Source organism: Sander lucioperca, chromosome 16, assembly GCF_008315115.2.
Source record: "Sander lucioperca isolate FBNREF2018 chromosome 16, SLUC_FBN_1.2, whole genome shotgun sequence".
Lineage (NCBI taxonomy): Eukaryota > Metazoa > Chordata > Actinopteri > Perciformes > Percidae > Sander > Sander lucioperca.
The window spans coordinates 5748495-5775664 of NC_050188.1; the positions used below are offsets into that span (position 1 = coordinate 5748495).

The 27170-nt window shown below is 40.6% G+C and overlaps 1 protein-coding gene across 4 annotated transcripts in view; it reads right to left on the reverse strand.

The window, feature by feature from the left end:
• Positions 1-27170, reverse strand: part of trappc9 (trafficking protein particle complex 9) — a 278262-nt gene that overhangs the window by 208085 nt on the left and 43007 nt on the right. For all 4 annotated transcript variants that reach the window (XM_031278503.2, XM_031278502.2, XM_035992820.1 and 1 more), the window contains 4 exons: positions 20741-20826; positions 12412-12538; positions 12155-12287; positions 6055-6218 (listed from right to left, as the gene is read on the reverse strand). In XM_031278503.2, the coding sequence (XP_031134363.1) occupies positions 6055-6218; positions 12155-12287; positions 12412-12538; positions 20741-20826 (510 nt within the window). The remainder of the gene's footprint in view (positions 1-6054; positions 6219-12154; positions 12288-12411; positions 12539-20740; positions 20827-27170) is intronic.

Here is a 27170-nt window from a genome sequence, read left to right on the forward strand (position 1 = left end):
GGAAGTAAGAATACAATACAATTTCTCCATTGACAATTGGAGTACAAGCCATAAAATCGTAACCGTCGATGGTAGACTTAAAACCAGCTACGACGTGACTAAGCGATTGTATACGCTCATATAGACGCCAAAAGTTCATGGGGCACCAACCTTGTTAGTCCGTGAGAGTCTTTGCTGCTATACTGTGTAGGCTACTGTAACGTTACTGTCTACTGTACGATCTTTAATAAAAAGGAAAAAAAAACCTGTGTTGTGTTTCTGCACGGTAGACTTATCTACCAGTCTAGTGCAATGATGAGCTCCTTGGCTGCCATGATGGCTTTTTTCAAGGACGAGAACAAGAGTGTCCAAAGGGGTGAAAACCACTTTAAAATCGGGTCACGTTATTGAATGTAGTGTCCGAGGGTCAGCTTGTGGGTTTTGTAAGGGCCAGCACAAGGGACAAGACCTACAAAGTTGTGGTGAGTTTTGCAAGGAGGTTGGTAACGTTAGTTAACATTATCCGTTCACTTTAGCTAGGCTACTGTAGCCTTCATACTGTATGTCAACTTATCAATCATTACACGATTACTACTGAAAGAACTGCTATTAACTGTACATTCACTATATAAAAATCACTGTTGGGAGGAAAAAGTACGTGAGGCTGTCGTCGGATTGGAAGTTGTTCAAGAGGCTCTTCCGCGGTTGTCTTCGACTATATTATTCAGTGGTGCGCGGTGGTTTATGGGATGAGTAGTTCCTGCGCTCGGAAATGAAAATATCTTAGTAATATCTAAGTCTTGTACCTTTGACTTTTTGGGGATTTTCCTTGAAATGATATGTTGTATGCTTATGAGTCACGTCGTAGCTGGTTAGCCTAAGGCATGGTCTAAAACTCTTTATATACAGATTTTTCCAGACGTCAATGGGAGAAATGAATGGGAAATTACTTCCGGAACCTAAGGTCTCTCGGAGGAGGGGCGGGACTGTTGAGGTCTATTGAGAATGAGGACATACATCATGGTAGCTTGCTGTCACGTGACAATTTAGGAGGTGTCTGAGCCCGCCCACCATTTTGGGATCCCATGCTATCGGTTGCCAGGGGCAACGGTGTCAGAGCGACACAGAGACGGAATGACCTCATTCTCAATTTCCATCATGTTTTCTACATGGTTTTCCACGGTTTAAGATTTGATTGGCGCTCTTTTACCTACATCATCTTATTGTGTCCTCTTCTTCTTCTTCAGTGGTTTAATGGAACCCAACTGTAGAATTAGCGCCACTTTTTTTATCACAATATGCCCAAATACTGAGGGAAATACAATTCTCTTTTGCCGATTATCTAGAATTTTGGTTAAAATTTGCGCTACATTTAAATACAAACCTCTTTAGATTAGGGGTAGGGGGTGAGCTTTAAAGGAGGCAAACAATGGACAAGAACTTTAAAAAGTGTGAAATAATATAAGTAAATAATAAATAAATGTAGTCATATACCGTGTGAGTTAAAGGCGCTAGAACAAAGTATCCAAAGGATTGCACTTTCAGTGAGGCTTCAAAGAACAAGTGCTACTGGTCACTCCGCTGCCCTGGATAGGAACACAGAGCTCAAAGAACTCAAAGTAGAAGAAAAAAAAACAGGAGCATCAGAGGAACATAAGGAACTGAATAAACTGGAGCAGATAAGGATTTGCTGGACAGCTTGGAATGACTGAAAAAAGATAAAGCAAAAAGAAAACAAAGAGAAGAAACTACAAAGCAAGGATAAAGACAACGATGATTCATTCAGAAGATGTTTGAACGGGAAAGTGACAGAAGAGCTCTGTTGGGGGTTTCTCTGCTGGACAGTTTTATCTGCTAGGACTAAAAATGAACATTTTTCCACTTCTTAAGACATTTTTCGGCCAGCCCTGCGGATTTAGAAACTGTGACTGAAAAGGTTGAGGGGAAAACGAAATGGACAAAAAGGTTCATTTATTGTTGGGTTTTAAAGAGTGCATTCACTTTGATTGAGCTATTTTTCAATCTCATGTGCACCCATGTGTGCTGTATCAACATTTATTTATTTGTGAAATCACAGCGCAACAGCATTTAATGAGCATTAACTCAATTGGTTTACTCAATTTGTTTAAAAAAAATTGTACTTTCAATTAGTCCATTTGAATGGCTTCATGTTTACGTGTTTGTATTATTTGAAAGAAGTACATACTTTAAGTTGGCGTTACTATTATATTTTCCAAGGTAAATGATTGGAGGACATTTATTCAAGTGTTCGCGAAAGTCTTTGAGTGAAACTACAGATAGTGTTTTTCTAATTCAGGTCTGTAACAGAAGTCAGTTATTTTTGCTTGTTCATCCCACTCTGAAAATAACATTCCCTTGGAAGCAAAACTTTGTGTGCAGCCTAAATCATTTCTAACAACTACAACAACAGTTCCATTTCAAAGAGAACTCTTGTTAACTAAAGAGACTATATTGTACCTTGGAGTCCGTCCAGCAGGGAGCATGGTATGTGCGAAGGACAAGTAGAAAGTAAGTCACTGGACTATTTTAATTAGAGTTCTGTAAAAGCATTGATGGGCTAATTCTCATCCACCTTTGAGCGAGGGCTTGATGGGGCTTCTGTACAGAAGTTCCCAGGCAACGAGAGAGACAGTAATTATCTCACCACGCTGCCATTGGGCCATAAAATCTACATCAGAGCTGGTCAGCAAAGATTTCTCCTATTTTTACACAATAGAGAGAGTTCTTGACATGCTTGCAAAGAAATGCATGAAAAGTGAGAAACATATACACCTGAGAAGTGCAAGACTGACAGAAGCTGCCTGGTAAGACCGGAGATATGAGCGTTAACTCTTGGACAGAGGATTTGTTAGTGTAGCCTGTCTTCAATTAAATGCAGAACCCTGAAGCCATTTCGGAAATGTCAGATCAATTCCATATATACTGGCTCCGGGCACTCCTCCCCTTGCGTGCTCATCACTGTGTGATCGAACTGCTGCTGAAAGCAAAGGCATGGTTAGAAAGTGTTTGAAAAGTCTACTGCATATCCTGAATCTACTGCATTCAAAAGGTGGAATCAGAGGAAACGCTACTATTTTCGGTACCACTTTACTTGAAGGTATCTACATAAGAGTGACATGATACTGTCATGAACACATGACACTGTCATGACACAGTCATGACACATGAACCCTAACCCTAACTATAACTTGTCATGACAAAAACCGAATGACACTTAATGACAGAAGCGTTAGGTCATAAACGTTTATGACTTGTTTATAATGTTTATGACACGTTCATGACAGCGCCATGTCACTCTTATGTAGATACCTTCAAGTAAAGTGTAACGCTATTTTCTAGTATGGTCCAATCAGCTATATTTTGAGAATAGCAGGTCAAAAACCTTTGTTAAAAGGGTTTCTCACATAGTGGGTTTAGTGAGAGAAAGAAAGACCTGCACTTGAAAAAAATCTGCTTCTTCCACTACATGCTTCTGGTTTGGGTGTTAACAATAACTGTGTCTAAAATATAGGTATAATTTTATAGCCAAACATCTGTTTTAGTTCTGTTGAATACACTGTAGAGTAACATGCGACGTAAGTGTCCAATTCAAGTGGAATTTCTGGAGCACTGCTTTTGAATTAGATAAAACAAAACACCTTTTGAAAAAAGTTATAATACCGGTAAGACCTAATATGTTACTCTCAACTGCTGTCTGGCCAATACTGTACATCAGCATGGGCAATATTACCAGCTGATAGTAGCTGCTCACAGATCGGTGTCCCTGTATATGTCGTGGCTCCCAACATTTCTTTTTAGCACTATCAGATGAGCCCAAGTACCCTTGATTGACACCACCCATCATGTTTCAAATGTATTTATTTGAGTTGTAATTGTGTTGTTCGTGTGACTTAACACTATTAGTTATATAAAAGTATATGTTTTTTTCAATCAAATCTTAATATCTGTTTTTCAAACTAGCTGAACTACGTTGCATTCTTCCCATGAACGCCCTAATATGTGCAGAGCTACCCTCATTGGATACAAGTACCCCTGGTTGGGAATCAAAGCAATAAGTAACGAGGAATTGCCGTACACAAATACCAAAGATAAGCTGACTAGTGTCGCCATCACATAGTTTGTCCATTAGAAAGCACCGACAAGTCTGACTTTGTACACATCTTGGTCACAGTCGAGATTTGTCAATTTAAAGAAATCGGCCAGTGCTTTTTTGTTATCAGATTGTTTTAACTTTTGAATACTGATCCCATTACATTTAATGTTTTTTTATTGAATGAGGCAAATACAGTTTACATAGAGAATTGAACAACGATTATCCAATTTGTGATGTAGCTCTGCATTTATAACATGTTCACAGACAACAATTGTAAACTATGTGGTACATTTTGTTGACCTTACAGGAATTGCAGTACGACTTGCAGGGTACAGCTCGGTTACTCTTTACTATATGGACAAAAATGAAATATAAAGTCTGAAAATAATTACATGTCAGTATTTCAAACTGTTTGTGGACCAAATGAAGTCTACATGAATGATAGAATAAATCACTCAGAGCAGTGTAAAGAGGTAGTATACAACCTCTAACACTATAATGATGCTGGACATAAAACTATGTCACGCGATGTGAGGGTGCGCCTCATTCAGTTCAAGAGCATGCATCGCTTCTATTGGACTCCATCCAGATTGTTTAGAATTGGTCTGAAAGACACACCAAATTGTTGGAAATGTAAGACGGAGGACGGCCAATTACTTCATGTCCTATGGTCCTGTGAGAAGGTCCAGCAATTTTGGAACGGAATACATGATAACCTGTGTCGGATTGCACTGACCCAGGTTTCATTCAGCCCAAGATTATTTGTTCTGGGAGATGGGTCAATCCTAAGCGGGATGGATAAGCACATAAGAAGCTGGGTCCAGACTAGTTTAATGACAGCCAGACAGAGTCATTTAAGGGGATGGAAGAATGAAGGGGGGCCATCAATCCAGGAGTGGGCTTGTGAAATGGCTAGGTGGAGGCCTATGTCATATAAATGGTTTGCCAGATTGGATGTCTACACTAGAAAATGGGGAAAGGAACTGAGCTTTCTGGAGGACTCCTAAGAAGCTTTGTGCTGGGGAGAGACGTGTATGATGGGCTTATGATGTTGTCATTTATTTATACATACGTTTATTTGGTTTTGGGCTTATTGTCTATTTTGATACTATTTTGTTGAATAGTCTGGAATGTTGTAGTTGTGGTGTCATATTTTCTTCAGTTTTGTCTGGGTGGGTGGTGATTTGGGCGGGGGGGGGGGGGGGTGTTCAACATGAACATACAACTCACAACATGTGAGTTGTATCTATTGGAAGAGGTTTCAAATTCATTACAGTCTATGGAATAGACAAGAGTTGAATTTTAAATCTCATTTAGTCATTACAGTTTATCACCAGGCTGGACTCCTGACCACAGGTAGCACTGGGCCAGATGTTTTCAAAGCGTGATTTCTCATTTATTAGTGCCATGTTTGGAAATGTTGCAGCCTATTTTAATACTGCAGCTGCCTCTTTTTTCACACAGAACAGTGGGACAAAGACAAGAAAGCAAGAGAGAGAGAGTCAGAGACAGCCAGTCGGAGTGAGCGGGGAATGCAGAGATCTGAGGACCTGAGCAGATGTTGTACAAAGAGATAGGAACACAGAGTGAAAAGCCATGGGGGCATGAAAGATGTGGAAACCAAAGACAACGCATAGTGACCTCTGTTGTACTGCGGACGTGAGAACTGCAAGAGGCTGTTGCAAAAACTCAGTGGGAGTACAGCAAAAAACTGTCCTTACAAAAAAAAAAAAAAAAGCATTGAGAAACACTGCATGTACGCACATCAACGAGCTCAATACATCATTAGTTTAAGCATGTTTAACTTTTGCGGGTTTTCACACATCTATCCACAATCCACATTTTCAGTCATTATCATCTAAGATGAAAATTATTCAGAACTAAAAAATAAAATAAAATAGAAGACAGAATCGACAGATATGGCTTTAGACATCAGATAGGGGTACTTAGGGGGTACTAACCTTTGGTGCTGACAATCTTAGAGGTGAGCTCCAGAGTCTCGATGTCCTCAGATCCAATGTTCTCCAAGGTGATGGTCAGCTGCTGGGTCTCCCCGTTGAAAAGCTGTACGGACACGGTGCTGGACAGTTCCTCTTTGGATGTTGGCTGAGGCGTGTAGGCTGACCTGTTTAGGTTTGTGGAGAAGAGAGATCTTGTTTTTTCTTGCTTTTATTCCTGGAAGGGGTCAATATGAATTAAAGGGATAGTTTGGATTTTTTTTTTTTAGCAGTGTTGTATGAAGTACATTTTCATCATCAGTGTATTTCTTACAGTAGATGGCGGTCGACACACCCCCAGTTTGGAGAAGCAGACAGGAGTACTGACGCGGAAGCTAAGCCATGTACTGCTGTGGATGGGAGCAGCAACTAAACGTATTTTAGACACCTAAAATAAGGACCACCTAAAAAAATCAATATTAGTTTAAAGGGTAACTACGTTTTTTTTTTTCAACCTGGACCCTATTTTCCTATGTTTTTTTGTCTAAGTGACTGATGGGAACAACAATCTTTGAAATTGGTCCAGTATTAAGCAAGATCGCTGCAGTCAGCTACAATGTAAGTAGCTTCTCAAAACCTTCACAAAAGTGCTCGTTTTGCCATTGACCGGCTCAGATTAATGTTCTAAGTGTCTGACAACATTATGGAAAGGATTTCTAAGAAGGTCAACCTTTCTGTTAAAGAGTAAGATCCTTTTTTTAAAACATAAAATCATCATGTGTTGGCTCTATACACGCTAAAAGTATTGCTTTTTTAAATGGAGTCTGGTGGGTTTAGTGCTAGCGGCTTCAGAGCTGTTTCTGGTTAAACAGAAATGTCTCAAAGAGGTTTTGAAGGTCTATCTCTGAAGAGATCCTTTCCATAATGTATTCAGACACTTAGAATATTAATCTCAGCATGTCAGTGGCAAAACGAGCACTTTCGTGAAGGTAAATACAAGCTGCACAACTGCCCTATTAACTTACATTGTAGCTGGTTTCGCCGCTGCCGACTGCGGCGATCTCTCTTAATAATGGAACAATGTCAAAGATTGTTGTTCCCATCGGTCACTTACACACAAAAACATAGGAAAATAGGGTCCAGGTTGAAAAAAACGGTAGTTACCCTTTAAGTGTACGCTATATTTAGAATAATTTCACCGCTTAACCTTGCTGTCAGACAGCCCTTTACAACAGGGAACTGAAGCCGTTATGTCCATCTATGCTCCCTCCAAAGCCACACAAACAGTAATTTTACCTCGCAGAACATAGGAGTTGCTAGTCTACCGCTGCCTTAATCGGTTAGTTTGTTTGTGTTATTGTGTTTACTTTGGGTTTTAGTTCGGATTCACACCAGGTAAAATGACTGTTTTTGTCGAAGGAGTCTGGTGGCTCTCAAGAGAGCATAGGTAACTGCAGCAGTTCCCTGTTGTAAAGGGCAGTCTGACAGAAGGGCAAAGCGTTGAAACTAATCTAATTATATCTGTACTATTGTTAGCTAACATTTTTGGTATTCATTTGTAAGTGGCTAAAACACATTTTACTGCTGCCCAGTAGCCAAACAACCCCCCATAAGCTTTTTTCCATTGTTATAACGTTGGTCGAGTTAGCGTTATCAGCTGGTTAGCTTAGTGCAGGCGGATCCACGTTTGTATCTCGTAAATTATCCCACTAATAATGCCCGGAATGATACCAAACTTCTACAGTAGTACAAATAGTTTCTGTACTTATAAAACGAGGCATTAGAAAGTTTGTAACTACACCAGAAGTATGTAGTAGTAGTATGTAAGTACTGCGCGATAGCGCCGATAGCGCAGTAGCAGCCGAGAGGAGTATCCATCAGGCAAGTGTTATTTAAATATACTTCTGGTGTAGTTACAAACTTTCTAATGCCTCGTTTTATTAGTACAGAAACTATTTGTACTACTGTAGAAGTTTGGTATCATTCCGGGCATTATTAGTGGGGTAATTTACGAGATACAAACGTGGATCCATTAGCCCCTGCACTAAGCTAACCAGCTGATAACGCTAACTCGACCAACGTTATAACAAGGGAAAAAAGCTTATGGGGGGTTGTTTGGCTAGAGGTCAATGTGCAAAGCAGCCTAGGGTGAAATTACTCCGAACCATCACTTTAACGCGTCCATTTATGAATAAGTGTAAACCATACCTGGGATAAATAAAAGAATGTCGCTCAACACTGGCCACAAGCTTTGTTTTAATGTTATTAAGAATAGTCAGTGGATTGTGCACAGTATTGACGAAAGACTCTGCATGCACTCGGTGAATGATGTCTGTTTTACTCATAATGGCACTTGATTCTTAACACAGTATAAACAGCAGCTGATGGAAAACCTTTTTTAAATTAAGAAACTGAGAAATGTTAGTGCTTTGCTAGTCTCGCTTTGCCAGACCCTTCCTCCACAGCGCTGCAGAGGAGGGTCTGGCTAGTCCACACAGCATTCCGGGATGGGAGAAAAATGTGCTCTGGTTTATTGGCATTTCTTTAAACCAATCCCAATCGTCACGGGCTGAGCCACGTTGCCGCTGTAAAACATGCAAACCTGTTCGTTCAAAAGTTGTTTTAGTCGCGCAACAGAAAACTCAGATTGGACAGTCTAGCTAGCTAGCATAGTCCTCATAAATCCACCAGAGTTTAAAATTCCAACACAAAGAAAGCGGAAGGTAGCAGACATCCGGCCGAGAAGAGTGAAATCCTGCGGAATTTCCAGCAGTAACGAAGCAATCCCAGAAGTGAAACCTCGTGGATATAGACTAGTGCTTTGGCAACTTTATCAGCAACACACAATGTTTGCATTTTAGCAAATATTTCTCTCCTTTAAACTCTGCCAGTGAAACTGATTTTTAAAACATGGCTGAAGGCATACAGCAGACCTAATGAATGCTAGAGCATTTTAAAATGTTAGAATGTTAGATGTTTAACACCGATGTTAGTAATTAAAAAAAAAAAAAGAGAAGCTGTAAGACTGAAGCTTTGTGCTGGAGGCAAAAGCATATCTGAGAAGTCGATGAGGCACCTCTTCAACTGAGGTCAAAGCTGAAGGTCTACCTGTGGAGCCAGCGAGAGCATCCAACAGACCGCATACTGTATAGCATTTGTGTTCTATTTGCTTCATGTATCTGCTGCGGTACTCTTCCAACACTGGAGAGTAAAAACAGTTTCCACATCAAAAGCTGCTGAAGTGCTGTACTTACAGACATGACCTACAGTAAAAAGTGGATTTTTCAGCAGCTCGGCTGTCAGAATGATTTATCACACTCCAACAGGGTGCTTTACTTGTAGTCATTTAACCCATGATTTCTCCTCTTATGTTTCCTACTTTTACAAAAATGTGATTTCACCGTACATGAAAACAAATTCACCTGCTACTCTGATGTTGAAGTTGAGAGAGGACTGCAACTATTTCTGACATAGGAGAAAAAAAATGCTCGGTAAAGCAGCCAAAGTTTGCTATGTTTGTATTGTTGTACTTGAAGTGTTTCAATGCACAAGAGCCTAGGCAGTGCTTGAGTTAAATGTGCAATACTTAGTTAATTACCCTTTAAACTCTAATTTGGACATGTGTAGAACAGCAATGATAACTTAATTATCAGCAGCAATTGCCAGATTAAATGGATACTTTGCTGATTTTAAACCAGCTCTGTGTCATCTTTTTGTGGCCAATGTGTTTAGATGAACGGTGATTGGTTTCCCTTGGTGGCTCTACTGTACAGAGCTTCCCTGTACACTGCGCATCATCCTGCGGATCTCGGCAGACCTCCGCTGCTCTGCTCCGTGGGGAGCTCAGTGCACATGGCACCATGGAGGGAAGCAAAACATTGTTCATCTAAACACACTGCCATGACACAGAACTGGATTTAAATCAGCAAAATATCTCTTTAAGTCACAGCCACTTGCAAAAGAAGAAGTGTTCAAACATATTCGCTATGAAAATATTATTACTTTTTGCAACTGGCAATGTACTGATTCACAAAACACCTGAGGTTGCATTTGATTCAAAAGTGCTTTTTGGATCTCGACTTAACTCTTAAAAGGTCCAATGTGTAGGAATTTCTCCCATCTAGCGTTGAGATCATATATCACAATCAACTCTCTCGCACCACGCGGTTCAAAGTACGTATTACAGCTACGGTAGCCTTCACGCTTCAAAAAGCCGCTCTCTTGCTCTTTTCAATATCCTTTTTCTTTTTCTGGGCGAAGAAGAAGACTCCTGTTCCTGAAATTTGGATTTTGAATATGTGTGGTCCTCCATGTTTTCTTCTTCAAACTTGCCGGGGCCGGGAAGCTACGATACCCATTAGCAGCATTAGCAGCACCTGTGAGTTTATCATGTGACAGCGAAAACGCGAAAGGCGGATCAGTATATCCTGTATGTCCCTTACTGGCTAACATATTTCAAGATGGAGCATGAATATGGAGCGTCTACCCCAGTTCATGCAAACGCAAATGTAAAATTTCAAGCCAAAAGGAATACTTGGAATTGATGGTGGTGGTAAATATTCATGAAAAAGGACAAGTTTGTGAACGGGAAACACAGATTTTGATAATGAACAACTACAAACGTTACACACTGGACCTTTAAGTTTCAAATAGTACTCATATTCTTGTGACATTGCTAGTTTGTATGAAATGCTGCTCGGCATGAAGGGATGGACTAGCCACTCCATCATTAAGCCTTCTCTTTTTAAATCAGAAAGATACTCAAACGCAAGTCAGTGCATACATTTTTCATACAGTGATCAAATAAATAAAAAGGACATATGGCAAACACTGCATTAACCATATTGATGGCATTGAAACTTAGTAGCACAACCATAGTCGCACACACAGGTCTTATGTGAACAGCAACGACTTAAAGTCTGCATTATTTCAAATTATAAAAATTTCAGGGCTACTTTTAGGTCATTAATCTGGCATATGAGGGTTTAAAGTATGTTGATTATCCTGCATCATTCCCCGATAGGATTTGTATGTGACAACATATCAAACAGGCCAATGACTCGCTGCTCAACATTTTACTTTTGTTACTTGTTAGTATATGGAATATCGACACTAGCCAAGTGCACTCTGGGAGTAGTAGGACAGTGGCCCATTTTTCATTATTTTGGCTCTGTACTCCAGCACAATGGATGTGAAAAGAAACAATAGCTATGAGGGTAAAGTGCTGACTCTCAGCGTTAACGGTGTTTGAGGGTGTTCACATCAATCGTGTGTGAACAGTTTAGGACTCGTTGCCCTTTTATATTTTTATGGCCAAACAGTGCAATGTGCTTGTCTGTACAGTCTGTCACCAGACCTCAATTCAATTTTATCGGGTAGAACCAATATCTTTCAGTTCAAGAAAATGCATACAGAAAAGAAAAAAAAACTGAAGTTGTCAGAAAAGTATTTTATTTTTATTTATTTATTATTTTTCATTTTGTATCTTGGTCTTCTCTCTCTCTCTTTTCTCTGTAAAATTGAATGTTAACTGACCGATTTCTGTTGTCTCAAATGAGAAAGGGGCTGGTAAAATAAGATTTTTGTCTTCATCTCCTTTCCAATCATGGATATGTGATGGAATATAGCAAATAATTTATGGTTGGATAATAATGTGTCTGTTTCCATGAGCGGAATAAAAACAATGTGAGGTGAAGTGAATTGAGCATGTGTTTCACTTACTAAAGAGACCACAATGAAGCCAAAAGGTCCTATAAATATAGGAGTATAAATATAATGAGTTTAATTCATTCATTCATTTATTCATTATATAAATGTTGGTCCCATTAGATCAGTTTATCTAATGAAGTTCAACCTTTGACCTACCACTTTAATCTGATACGTCTCATTTCATATCCATTGTGCTGGAGTACAGAGTCTACAAAATGAAGAATATGTCACTGTCCTACTTAGGGACTCCCCCTGTAAACTTGTCAAATGATCCGGTTAGCTAGGTGTTTAAACAGCGTGGGCATTACCAAACTTTGCATTAACACAAATGTGTAGCCCCTTGTTATATATTCTGTTGGTGTTTAGTTAAACACATTATGAGCATGAAAACACACACATTCAGAGAGTTTCTGACCGTGGTAGTGATGTGCTGAGCTGGAGACGAGGAAGGGAGGGAATGACCTCCACCAAACAGCCACTAGTCTTCACAGCAGGCAGGCCCTCCAACAGGCAATCGCTGTTTACACCAAACACTGACGTGTGGTAACCTGGGTTCAAATACACAACATAGGGAATGAGTGGGTGATGTTTTGAAGAACAGAACTTAACCGGCTCATTCTTTTTGTGCTACATTTGAGTACTGGAATTAAATCGGTTTTCAGATGGATTCACCATTGACTGTGATGTTGCCAGCCGTACGTGGGACGCCAACCAGAGTGACGGGGTACAGGCCAGACTCTGCAGGCAGGGAAAGCGCAGCAGGCAGGGATTCAAACTCCACTCCAGAGGTCAGCAAACCCTGAAAACAAGAAAAGATAGGAGTATCATATATGTAGAAGCAAAAACCAAACTAACCCAAACGGAAAAACTAAAAATGTTCTTGGCAAAAGATGGCATGAGCCAGTTGAAATAAAAAAAAAAAAGATGTTAGCACAAGAATGAAATAGGGCCATAGCTGTAAATGTTTCTTTGCGATTATTAAGAGAAAAGTTTATTTTCCGCCTGTCAATCTGGTTCAGCAAAGAATGAAAGTGTAAAAACCTGATTTCTGTGTGCGTGTGTGTGCGTGTGTGCGTGTGTGTGCGTGTGTGGCGACAACTCCCATCACAAAGAGTACCATAGTGGCAATTTGTACAGCTATCAGATTTTTCAAAAGCCAGAAAAAAAATAGAAACAGCAGTTTCAAAACAATAGAAACGTAAAAACAAAAACCTCTCGCTTCTTATTTGACTCTTTGTGCACTGCAAGCAAACACAGCCCTCATTCTTTCTCAGTTTTCCCTTTGAAAACGCGGAGTGATGTGATGCGCACCCATTCTCCAGTTACAGTTCAGTGTGAAGTACATCCACCATCTTAATCTACCCATGATGTTTTGAAGATTAAATCGCTGTCAGCATGATATGGCCATTCGCATTGGAGAAAATTGCTCTCCATGATAAATAGTCACTTGAGAGCCATGTGAGCCTGAGAAGTGATTGGAAATAAGTCCTACAGATCACAACGTAGAGGGAAGAGGGATCAGACAGGTTTTAAATTCAGCTGTCCAAATTCTCACTGGACGCTGCAGAGACCAGAATATTCCATGCCATCTCGAGCTGGCTGTCCAATGGGAGATTATGAGCCCTTTAATGAAAGTTTTTGTGGTAAATGTAGAAATACCAATTATATAAAAGAATTGCTCAAAGGGTAATTCTGGTTTCCTTCAACTTGGGTCCTGTTTTCACAGTTATACTTATATCCATTGTACTAAGGCGTGGTTTACTTCATAGGCTGGGTACTTGTGTTATTACATTATCTTGGTCACAGTGATATAACCGAAAGTAATACATAAATAAAAAAACAACAATTGTTTTACATTGTTTTATTGTTACAGCTCTACTTGTGAATGGTGCTAGATGAAGTTGTTGAATCTATCCTCTAGGGAGGAACCAAATTCACTGCAATCCATCCAGTTTTTGAGATATTTCAGTCTGGACCAAAGTGGTGGACTGACCCTGACACCAACCAACATCGCCATCCCGTCAGCCACGCAGCTATAGTTGCATCATTTATAACAATCACTGCAAAGCCTTGTGAACTCTCGGCTCCAACCTTAACCACAACAAAAGGTCTCTTCTTCTATAGTTTTCCCCCCCCCGACAAGTCAATTTCAATTGCAGATCTCTGTGGACTTTAGTACGTCATCTATTTGAGTAGTTCTTTTACACTATAAGACTTTCTCATGTCAAACTAGCTAACTCAGCAGGCCGAGAATAGTGTGGTTTCTTACAGGCTGTGATGTCAAATGCAGGATCTCAATAGTCTGTTAAAAAATGTTTTTTTTTTATTAATGAATACAATTGAATGACACAGTATACTTGTCAAATTGCCTGCAATGACAAAAGCAGAGCATATCACCCAGGTCTCATTTGTAGTCAGAAAAGCCCTTCATGTGGCTTTAACGTTTTCTTTGAATGTTCACTCATGCCCCCATTAGAATAACTTTATTTACATTCCCAGTACACACTGCCTGGTTGCACGAGGCAGACTGAGGTGACGTAATGACTGCATCAATCCCTAACAGCAGACACTACCTCACTAGAGGGAAGGCTGCCGAAGAGCTGGGCCTCTGAGGTGCCACTGCTGTGATTTAAACTCTCCTTGCATTCACTTCAGGACATTATTCGCCTTTATTGGAGCACAAGTATCAGTGTTAACCTATTGGAAATAGTTCATTTGCATCCAGCCTTGAAAAGGTTAGTTAGCCTGTTTCACTTACAACAATTAGAGCATGTGCATTGTGTTGTTTGAGCTGGTCTGGATTGACTTCATAGTGCAACACTGACAGTGTGCAGTTAACCTTTTGTTTTACTTTAACTAATGCTGTGATAATCACATGATTATCAGTTATGATCACAATTATTTCTTTGTTCTGTTTACTGCACATCTGATAGCAACAAAAAAAAAGTCATGCAGAGAAAGCCAGACAAAATAAAAAAACAGAAATCTATTTTAGTATGAACTGGATCAAAATTGCAACACTAGGCATTAAATAAAACACCATCTCATCTCCAACCAACACATTTTAATCATACAATATGATATATATTATTGTCTTGCTTTATTACTGAAGTGATTAATCCATATGTACTGCAAATAACTCAGCTGACCTAGGTTCATTAAAAGAGACAAAACTAAAAGCATGATTTATCATTGTAAGACCACACTTGTTTGAGGGGAGACAGAAGCGTCAGACGGTGACCCCTCTGGAAATAAAAAGGGTGGGGTTGGGTATTGTGTTAAAAAACAAAACACCACTTTACAGGAAAATCAATAAAGAACAAAACAAAGCTGGGCATTAGTGCTGAAGTCCTGTGGTGACTGAAGGAGCCAAACTACAGGGTCACCTTGGTGACGGAAGATGGAAAAGTGACCTTGTGTGCACTTCAGAGAGCTGGTTTATATACAGCAGATAGATGCTCCTCTGGTCTGAGCTGGTTTATATACAGCAGATAGATGCTCCTCTGGTCTGAGCCGTTTATATACAGCAGATAGATGCTCCTCTGGTCTGAGCTGTTTATATAGCCTGTCCTTTGTGTAACTGTCTACCGCCCTCCCAAACAGAATTCTCTATTTTTAACTGAATTTTCTGAATTTTTATCTTTGGTGGTTTTAGGCTATGATAAGATTTTAATCTCTGGGGACTTCAATATTCATGTGGACATTCCTTCCAATGCCAGTGCTGAATTTCTCGGAACTATGGACTCTTTTAACTTTACTCAGCATGTTACCTGCCCTACTCACAACTGTGGTCATACTTTGGATTTAGTCTTTACACTGGGTCTATCCATTGATTCTCTGGATGTGGAGGATTTGGGTGTCTCAGACCATCAGTGTATCAGGTTCTCCACCTTGTTTCAAATCATCGGCAATCATCAAACTCCTGCTCACTACTGCCGATCTATAAATACATCCACTCCAAGTTATTTCTCAGATGCCTTCAGAGCCTCCTTTTCACCTAGCAGTTCTAAAACCCCACCCCATCAGCTGAATACGGACCTATTAATCACAGAGTTTCATTCTATCTGTGGAAATATTTTGGACTCCATTGCCCCTCTGACTATCAGGAAACCTAGAGCCAAATCTCAGCCTTGGCTGAATAGCGACACTCGTGCTCTGAGACGACTGTCGAAAAGCAGAGAGAAAATGGAAAAAGGACAGGCCACGTGTGTCTTTTGAGATACTGAAAGGCTGTCTGACTAATTATCAGTTATCGGTCAAAGCAGCAAGGGCCAAATTTTTCGCTAACATCATCTCCAAAAATCACCACAATCCCAAAGCCTTGTTCCATACAATGAATTCAGTTCTCACCCCTGTTGATAACACTTGTCTTGTACCATCCACAGCCATTTGTGAGGATTTTCTAACATTTTTCTTAACAAAAATAGATCTTATTCGTTCAAATATCTCACCGCCCTCTTATGATCCTGGTCTGATGCTTGCCCCTCCTGCCATCCTAAATGGCTTTCAGCCTGTATCTCTGTCGCTCGTCTATGACACTATTGCTCATACAAGGTCCTCCACCTACCCTCTGGATATTGTTCCCTCACACCTTTTAAAGGATGTATTGGACACTGTAGGTCCCACAATTTCCCTTATTATAAACAGCAGTCTTGCCAATGGAACTGTCCCATCTATTTTTAAACATACAATAGTTCATCCTCTTATTAAAAAACCGAACCTCGACAAATCAGATTTAAATAATTTCCGTCCCATTTCCAAGCTTCTATTCCTGTCTAAAGTATTGGAGAAAATTGTTTATGCTCAGCTATTGTCTCATTTAGATAATAACATCATGGAAAAATTTCAATCTGGGTTCAGGGCTCGGCACAGTACAGAATCTGCCCTTCTTAAAGTTTCAAATGACCTGCTACTGGCTTTAAACTGTGGTAAATGTGCCATCCTAATTCTGTTAGACCTTAGTGCAGCATTTGATACAGTGGATTACAATATTTTATTAAATCGTCTTGAGGACCAGGTTGGCATCCAGGGCACTGCCCTCAAGTGGTTTGCCTCCTATTTAGCCGATAGGACTTTCTCTGTTAACATTGGCAGCCTTTACTCCTCCACAGCCCCTATTACTTGTGGAGTACCTCAGGGTTCCATTTTGGGACCTATTTTATTTGCTCTGTATATGCTCCCTTTGGGCAATATATTCCGCCAACACAATGTCTCTTTCCACTGCTATGCCGATGATACACAAATCTATTTGCCGTTAAATCTGGGGGATTCAAACTCGATTACATCCATTCTTAACTGCCTCCAGGATGTGAAATGCTGGATGGCCAAAAACTACTTACAGCTGAATGACTCTAAAACAGAGGTGATTCTTCTTGGTCCCCCAATCACCACAGCAAGCATAGCTAGCCACCTGGGTCCGCTGTCTCTTAACCTTCACGTCCATGCAAGGAATCTTGGTGTCATCTTTGATTCATCACTTCGTTTTGAGAAACAGATCAATTTCGTGGTGAAAAGTTGCTTTTTTCAACTCCGGAATATTGCCAAACTGAAGACCATCCTGTCTTCTGATGACATGAAGACTGTCACCATTGCATTAACCTCCTCCAGGCTTGATTATTGCAACTCATTGTATCTGGGTATTGGCCATTTCTCTTTGTCTCGCCTACAGCTGGTGCAAAATGCTGCAACGAGACTTCTGACTGGCACAAGGAAAAGAGAAAGCATCACACCGATTCTGGCATCCCTGCATTGGCTACCTATTAAATACAGGATTGATTTTAAGATTCTTTTATTTGTTTTTAAAGCCATTCGTGGTCAGGCTCCTCACTATATTTCAGAACTCCTCAGCCCCTACTCCAATTCCAGGCCTCTTAGATCCGCGAATCAATTATTTTTAACTGTTCCTAGATCGAGGTTAGTGGGTAAGGGAGATCGTGCCTTTTCTGTGGCAGCTCCAAAGCTTTGGAATAGTCTCCCACTTTGTCTCAGATGTTCCCCCTCCATTGACAGTTTTAAAACACATCTCAAGACATATTTGTTCTCAAAGGCCTTTGGTTGATCTTAGAGGTTTGTAGCATCTTGAGATGATATTGTACTGTATTTCATGCATTTCTTGCTTTATTTTTATTTATTCATTTTCAATTTGTACAGTACTTTGGTCAACTTTGGTTGTTTTAAATGTGCTATATAAATAAACTTGACAATATACAGCAGATAGATGTTCCTCTGGTCTGAGCTGGTTTATATACAGCAGATAGATGCTCCTCTGGTCTGAGCTTTTTATATACAGCAGATAGACGCTCCTCTGGTCTGAGCTGTTTATATACAGCAGATCGATGCTCCTCTGGTCTGAGCTGTTTATATACAGCAGATAGATGCTCCTCTGGTCTGAGCTGTTTATATACAGCAGAAAGATGCTCCTCTGGTCTGAGCTGGTTTATATACAGCAGCTAGATGCTCCTCTGGTCTGAGCTGGTTTATATACAGCAGATAGATGCTCCTCCAGTCTGAGCTGTTTATATACAGCAGATAGATGCTCCTCCAGTCTGAGCTGTTTATATACAGCAGATAGATGCCTGCTCCGGTCTGAGCTGGTTTATATATAGCAGATAGATGCCTGCTCAGATCCAACGGGCCAACAGTCACTTTGTCAGGGCTACAGAGGAGCTCTTGGCAGCTCTGTCCCTACCTGCGTGACTCGTCAACACCACCTGAGGTTCCCAGCTGCCATATAGCTGTGAAGGGCCTCAGCCTCCATCTGTGACCTGATCAATTCACCCGTAGGTGGGAGGAGTTAATGACATCCTCATCACTATTTGACCTCGTCTGGTTGACTGTTTCACCTCGCAGCGACTCTGCAAACAGGCAGCTCATATATTGTAAGAAGTATAGTAACTCCCTGAACTTCAGATGGCACTTTCATCGAGTGCGTGGGCCAAGAAGGTTCTTCAGGCTTTTGCAATTTTGGGCCCATAGAGCATTCTCATTAGAGTCCATCTATTGCTGAGGTGGCTGACTGCTCACACAACTCAAAGCCATAAAAATCCTTTACTGACATTGTTCTTCAAAACATGTGTAATGCTAATTTATTGACATTAGAGTAATTTAGCAAACTTTGTAACAATCAGAAAAATAACAATCAGTCTTCATTGTTCCTGTGGACTTTCTAACCTTTATTTTCATAATCAATAAACATTTGTTTGTTTTTTTATTTGCTTTGTCTATAAAACTAGAAAATAGTAAAGATGTATTTTAACTGGCAACCTGATGATCAAGAGGCCCGTCTGTCTGTGAGACACAGGTTCATTTAAATGACTTACAGCTATTGAAGATGTAATGCCACCTGGAGATCTTTTATTTATTGATAGTTTTATTTTCTTTATTTATTTGTGGTTATTTATTTATATGTCTATACATACTTTTATTTTATTTGCCCTGTTCAACCTGCCATTTAGGTTTGATAATCCTATATTTTCTGAATGCTGTGCATTGCTGGCCAGAGGTGAGCGTTAAGGGAGGTGGGTGAATAGGTAAAGGAGAACGTCCAAGGTGGCCAAAGATATATTTATTTCACAATGATGTCAAGCAACAAATCATCACATTGTAAAAGCCGACAGTAGCAAAAGTTTGGAATTTTTGCTTGATGAATGACATAAATCATTAACGAGTATCAAAATTCTTGTAATTTGGTGTTTATCAATTAATACATTATTTGATTCATTTTGATCCATCAACCCAAGACTATATCAACGTGAGCAAAAAGAAATCATTTCCCACTTTTGTGGAACAGATTTGTATTTTGCTTTTTAAGTTCTGAATAATTTTTTTTATAGTAAAATTCACCCTTTTGTATACGTGAAGTAAATTCAGCAATTTTCTCTGTTGTAGCCACACTTTGTGATCTAGTCAGACGATATTTATCAGACACAAATTTGGCAAATTCACTGGAGCTTTAATATAAACAAATGCACACTCAGAAACAACTGGCTGGTGGAGATTACTCCTCCAGTTTTAACACTTTCCAGATGTTCCAAACCGGAGGCGGCATGAATTTCCTGTGTCTGTAACAGCATGTGCCATTATCAGACGAGGCAGGGCGGCTAAATCAACCAGCGAGACCTGTCCAAGTATATTTGGCATCAGCTCCGAGACAGCCGCCACAATTAAGAGGCCGCTGTCTCCGTTCACACTCTGCCACCAAACTTTCACGGCAATTTGTTCCCGACTTTCCAAATAATTAAAGGCAACATCACTTCTGACAGGTAGTACATTGCGTGAGCTTCTGTGTGTGTGCCGCTGTTATCTAGCAGCTGAAAGTAGGCCTCCGCCTGCTGGCCTTTCATTGAGCATGATGATTACTTTGTCCCACATCCCTGCATTCATAAACAGACACAGCAGTGAGCAGGAAGAACACTTTATGTGGTAGTCTCTTGCACCCTTGAACCTGATAAAGTGGCTCAATTGGTGTGTTGAGAAGGAGTGGTAAAGGAGTGACAAAGACCATAAATTGGAAATGGATGTCGCAAAAGTGTAGGTCAACAGTACAGTTGGAGGTCCTTCTAAATTTAAAAAGCCACAGTCACCATTCAGCTTTTAAACAATACAATTCTTTTTGAACTGCCTAATGTGCGATGGCTCTTTTCAAACACAGAAAAGGAGAGCCAAATTTCCTTATGTTTACCTCAATATAGAACCTATCTGGTCTCACAGCATGGTGTGTGAAACCACAAACCTAATAGCACTACAAGGGCCGTGCCTCTCCCTCATGATGTTTTCTAACGGTCAGGAGCAAGAAATCTTTGTTCTCACCATCTTATACAATCGTTACAATATTAAGCTGTTGCAGAGGGACTGTTTGTACTACTAAAAAAGTAACCTTCTGTTTTCACAAAGCTGTGGCTACATATTCAAACATTCCGATTTATCAAACATTGCAGTCTCCTTCATAGCATGGCATTAAAGTACATTTGAAGTGCAATAAAGCGTAATAAATTACACTTACCATGTTCTCAACACGCAATTCGTAAGGCATGGGGTTGTAGACCATGAGCTGTACTTCACAAACATCTCCTTGAACCCACTGGAAGTCTATTAAAAGAAAAAGACGTACATATTTCGAAATAAGATGTCAGTGGTATTAAAACCCATTTGTTGTTAATGAGCTGAGGGAAATACGCCATGAGGCTATATTGCAGATCCAATGCAACAGTCAGTGATAGATTATGTTAATCTTCTCCCCACCACTCAGGACCAAGCACCGTACCTGGGGGCGACAGAGCTTACACCAGTGCAGCCCCCTCCCTCTGGAACTCCCTACCCATACACATCTGTGACTGTACTGACCTGGACACATTCAAAACACACCTCTTCAGATTAGCTTTCCACATACAATAGTCTTACATTTCTCACTTGGTTTTATTGTTTTTAATTTATTTAATTTAGGACTATGTGTTGGTTTTATTGCTCATCTGTTTTTAATGTGCTATATGTGCTGATTTTACTGTAAAGTGTCTTTGAGTACCATGTAAAGCGCTATATAAATATAATGTATTATTATTACTCTTTTATGCCAGATTTGAACCAGTGATGTTGCGGTTTCTGGGTGGCATCGTAATTAATCCCTAAACCATGGGGACGTCGCATACCAGATTATTTCTTGGCCCAGAACAGCAACTTCCTGGGGTCTTGCCGTCACCATGAGGTTGTCAGACAACCAGCTGAAACACCAGGAAGTTACCACGCCCTGCCAAGAAACAGTCTGCAACATAACTTCACATGTGGAAGAACCACAACCTAAAGTCGTTTTAACCCTTAGGTTTTTGTACAGATTGTACAGTGCCAAAACACAGCACAGCGGTTTATGATACTATAAGGAAGGACCTGTAAAGTTATCACCAGAGCAAACATTTTATTTTTTAGTAGTCTTCCTAGAATCTGCGCTTGCGCGTATTTGATGAGCCAACAGTCCGGCAAAAGTTGAGCCAGGTTCAACTTTCTTGTCGTGGTGTTTACACTTGGTTTTGAAGGGCCCTATCTTGCACCCGGTGCAGCGCAGCGCAAAGCCCAATGCAAGTGTCTTTGCTAGTTTAAGACCGATGCAGCTGTCCATTTCCCGTCCAGCGCCCGCGTCGTTTAAATAGCAAATGCAGTTGCGCCCATCTTTGCGCCCATGGGCGTGCTGGTCTTACAGGGAGGTGTGTTCAGGTGCATTCTGGGCGTATTGCTATCTTGAGGCAGTGGGAAGTGATCGCGCCATTGACCAACAAAAAGCGCGCACACTATGCTTGTTACACACACACACACACACACACACACACACACACACACACACACAGGGAAGGGCAGCAGCACGCAAACATGCAAAAGATTACAAATAAAAATATTACGGTGCAAATCCGCCATCATAATAGCAATGCGCCAAGATACAAACATGCCTGGCTTTTAAAGGGAATGGGAGACGACACTGATTGGTTTATTCCATGTTACGGCCAAAACACACCTATGAATTAACGAAGACACTAAGTACAACCCTTTTGAACCATGCGCCCGGCGCACAGACCCTATTTTCCGCCGTCAAACTAGCAAAAGTGGATTTGGACACGCCCTAAACGCACCTGCGCCAGGCGCTTCACGCCGTGCGTTTAGATCGTTAAAATAGGGCCCAAAATGTGTTTCGTGATCCGAACACAGGTGGACGGCCAAGACATTCACACCTGTGTTTAAAAATGGGTCTCCAGGTGACCCTTTGTGTTCAGATTTCATGACTGTCTACGTCACTTCCACTTGAAGTTCAAAGGGCCCGCGCACAATCATTACGTCCACACTCTCGCCAGTCACTTGAGCGGTTGTGTCGGTATAGCTGGAGATACCGCTGTCAGCAGAATCCAACACATCTCCTTGCAGAGGTAAAAAAAAAACGATGGACGGTCACACAACACTTCGTCTAACTCGTCGTGCAATGGGCAAGTTAAGGAGCGTTGGCGCCCGGTCACCAAAACAACCACCACGTCCTGCAATGATGATGTATTTTCGTGTTATGTCCTTGTTGGGGACTCATCAGGACACATTCATGTTTACACTACAAAAGATATGTGGTCAAATGCGCCCCAGACCACCTTGATATTGTGATTTGAGTGATCAGATCAGAATGCGTCTTGGTGGTCGTTTACACTTGTATTTAGCGCTGACCACTTGTGTGATCCAATTTGCCAAGATGCATCTTAAAACCAAGTGCAAACAGGGTCAAAGAGGCCTCACTGAAATGATTCCATTTTTTTTTCAGCAGGGCTAATGCTTCGACTAATGGCAGAATAAGAGCAAATCTCTGCAGCCAGGTTCCAAACCATGTAAAAAAAGCCTTCTGAGGAGTGTGGAGGCCATTACAGCAGCATATTAATGCCCATGGGTTTGGAATAAGATGTTCAGTAATCACATATGAGTGTAATGTGCGGGTGTACACATACTTTGAACCACATAGCGTATGTATACATTTAATATACCGGGGGAAAATCACATTCATTTGAACTGCTGGAGCTGTTAAGGGCGTGATAGGACCTTTTCATTTCAATGGGTGATTGTTAGTTCAGAGAATGACATTCATTGAGCTGTTGTGATGAGCTAACAGCAGGGATAATGAGATCAACTTATGTTAGGACCTAATTAAATTGACTCCAGAGAAATGGGAACTAACAGCTAAGGTAGCATTGCATTATGGCTGCTGCATCCTTAGAGGAAAAATTTAGACTTTAGAAAGAGCCTAAGTCTTACTTTTAGAAAAAGAATATATAAAGAGATTAAAGCTCTGCACTGCAGTATCAATCATTCCTGAATGAGATGGTGAAAGGGTTGATTAGATTGAGAAGCTACTTTAGTCCCACTGCAGCCATACCCATCTCCATTTTGAAATGTAACATTCTGTAGTCCATTTGAAGAGTCCATTGCTGTGAATAGACTTCCAAAAGAGGGCCTGAAAATCCTACCTAAGACCCCTTGCAGGAAAAAGGATTTATGGAAGACAAACTCCAGCCATGCACCTTGGGAAATTAACTCCGTCAAAAGAAAGATATCTATGATATGAATGTCTGGAAAGCCCTACATGACTTTGTCCCTGGCTCACAGGCATGCACTCATAGCCAGCCAATTAGGTGTGAAATAAACCTCAGAAAATAGAAAAACAAAGTGGATCGCTGCTATCTTATTTGTGTTGCCTCCGTCCTAACTCCTCAAGTGGCCATTGAGATTCTGCAATGATCTCCAAAGGCTGCATCTCTTTCAAACCCCATCGCAGAAAGCAATAATGAATATTTTGAGCCAACGCATGGCTGCATGGTTGGTTAAACATTGCCTGTGCTTGGCTCCCTAAAGGGCAAATAAATTGTTTTGCCAAACTGTCTCTCGCGTGCAGTAGAAAATCATCTTTTATTGACCAGAGACAGAACTGAAGATGTTTACTCATGTTACTGCAATTTAAAGAGAAGTATTCTGTTAAACTATCATCTTAACATTCATCTTACATACTGAATAATACATACACACTGTGCCCGAGCATTGGAGCTAAAGTCATGCATGTGAAATGAAGCAACCCCAGAGCAGGAGGGAATGCATTCCAACACAACTAAAGGCGAGCTTTTCAGCTCGTTTGAAATTACTAGTCATTAGCGCCTCAGACATATTTCTTGAGGTCATTTAGTTAATACTTTAAATAAGAAGAATTACACACAAAAAACATAAATGCTGTATCCGTGTAGTGAAAAAATTGATACGTTAATTTTTTGCTTTAGAAATTGTAGTTTGATACAATAATCTTGACCCATGCCCTGCTGCCGTTACGTCATTATGTCTTTACGATGTCCTATTGACAACTGAGCTAAAAGCAACATGCATGGGGTGTACCAGTGACCTATAGTATAGATGTTGTCTATGTGTTTGCAATGTCCATGGATCCAGTCTGACTGAGGACCTTCTTGGCATTTCAACCCCTCTCTTTAGCACCTTGCTACCATCTCCTGCTTAATAACTCTCCAAGGGTAGTTAAAGAGCTCACATTATGCTAATTTTCAGGTTCATAATTGTATTTAGAGGTTGTACCAGAATAGGTTTACATGGTTTAATTTTCAAAACATACCATATTTTTGTTGTACTGCACATTGGTGCAGCTCCTCTTTTCCCCCTGTGTGTTGAGCTCTCTGTTTTAGCTACAGTGAGGCATCTCACTTCTGTTCCATCTTTGTTGGGAGTCGCACGTGCACAGTAACTAGTATCTTCGGGCCTCCGCTCTAACTAGCTTGGTTTGAGAGCGTGCCACACTAGCAGCTAGGCGAGCATTATAACGTTTGTTACAAAGTGATGCGAAATGGCACGTGTTTGTCTCTGAAGTAAAGGCTGGACTACAACAGAGCTGCTTGGAGCAGTTTGTGAACAGTGTTTTCTGTGGGAGATGGTAAGTATCTTTGGGGTGGACTTTGGGCTTTTTCACTTTGTAAACTTATTACATGCACAAAAAAGATATGCAACACAATAAAGGAAAGGGAAAAGGCCCAAAAGCATAATATGAGCTATTTAAGCTCTGGAATTTTCATAATTATTCATTAAAGAAATCATACCTTTTAATAGGGAACTTATTTGAAGGGAAATACACATCAAATCAGAGTACGGCAAGGAGGCAGATCATGGAAAGGCTATGGAGGCCTGAGAAGAAATAGAGATGAATATCAAAATACCAGACTCCAAGAAGGCGCACGTTGATTTGAATTAAAATTGCAAGCGCATAAATACAAAAAGTATTCCTGCTTCCTAGTTTGCTTCCACATTGCGCGGCCCACTGGACATTAGTTGCTCCTGCCTGCTCAGTCCTGCTTGGCCCATAAAACTTCTGGGGTCTGGGAAAGTTTTGCACATTAAAAATAATCACGTATTTCTCGTTTGCAGTTGGAGGTGTCCGGTCGACAGTTTTACAGACGTCTCTTTCATAATGTTGGTCTGTGGGGGAAAATAACTTTTGGTGTGGTTACCGGAAGAAGACATTGATAAATCGTTTTGCCTTCAGCAAAAGACTATATGTCTGGGATCACTGCCCTGCTGCATTATTCTGAATTGGGGGACAACGATAAAAAGGCCAACGGGTCCTGCTCACTTACTGTGGACGTGAACGCCCCCAAAGCACCCTTAAAGCTGGATGTCAGCCCTTAAACCTCATAGTTATTGTTTTATTTCAAATCCAATGTGACACAACTGGAAATGTGTCACTGTCCAGACACTTACTGTGTCCCTGCTTCCCCTACAAGACTAGTAAAGTTCACCTCCCTGTATGCACATATAACACTGTAATGAATAGCTTATCACCCACATCAAGGTAAATGGATAGCTGTAGACTACGCAGTTCTTAAAACTGAGTCTCAGAGCAATTGCAGGGGAAACAATCTCCTATTAGAGGACCCCTTCTTCAATGGCTGAACATCAACATGATTCATAGCATGTGTGAAGATACACACATATATACTCAGTGTCCACACACCCTAATTGAGCCAGAGCGTAGCAACTAATACTAGACTCTGGTTGCCCATCAGTAAAATGAATGAGTGGGAAGTGATGGTTTACTCTAGCGCTGTAAAGGTTTGCAGCTGTGGCACATATTAGGGCTGTGCAATTAATCAAATTTTGATCGCGATTTTGATTCTGGCTCCTAACGATCATAAAATGAAATGCGATTTTAGTTGTTGTATACAAGACAAGAATGATTTTATCTGCTTTATATTGTGCTCATGTTAAGATGCCTATCATTGTTTTTTAAGGAGCCAATTGTAACAGCTGGCCAGGGACTGCAGATAAAACCTAGCCTTTTGGCCAATTCTGGCATATTTACAGAAATGTTTATTGCTATGCACTGTCCCTGTCATATAAAAATAAAATATAAAACTATATATATATATATATATATATATATAGTTGATGTAAACTTCTGCCAGAAATGAACCTCAAAGGGCTTCAAAGTGCTGAGAGATGAAGAGGGTCCTGCACAATGTGCCTGACTCAGCACTTCCAACATGAAAAAAAAAAAAGGTTTGATTGATGTTGCTGTTGATGTCTACAACAAAACATCTCAAAGACACACCAGCCAGTGGACAGCCACAGTACACTGCTAAATTGGACTTTGTTTGATGATTCTGCATCTGGGATTGCATAAAACACTGAAATGGAGTCACTCGGACACAAACAAGCTGTAGCTTTTCATACACCCCGTTTCCAGTCAGGACAGCAGTGAATCACTGCAGCGTAGCCTTGAGCCTGTTGCTGCTGCTTACATACTAAGTGATGAATCAACGGTACGTTCCTCGGACGGTTAGGGCATTTATGAGAAGGAGTCGTCAATTTAAAAATTGGACCAGTTAAGAGATGATAGGCTTATTATGCGTGGCATAATGCGGGCAAGAGGC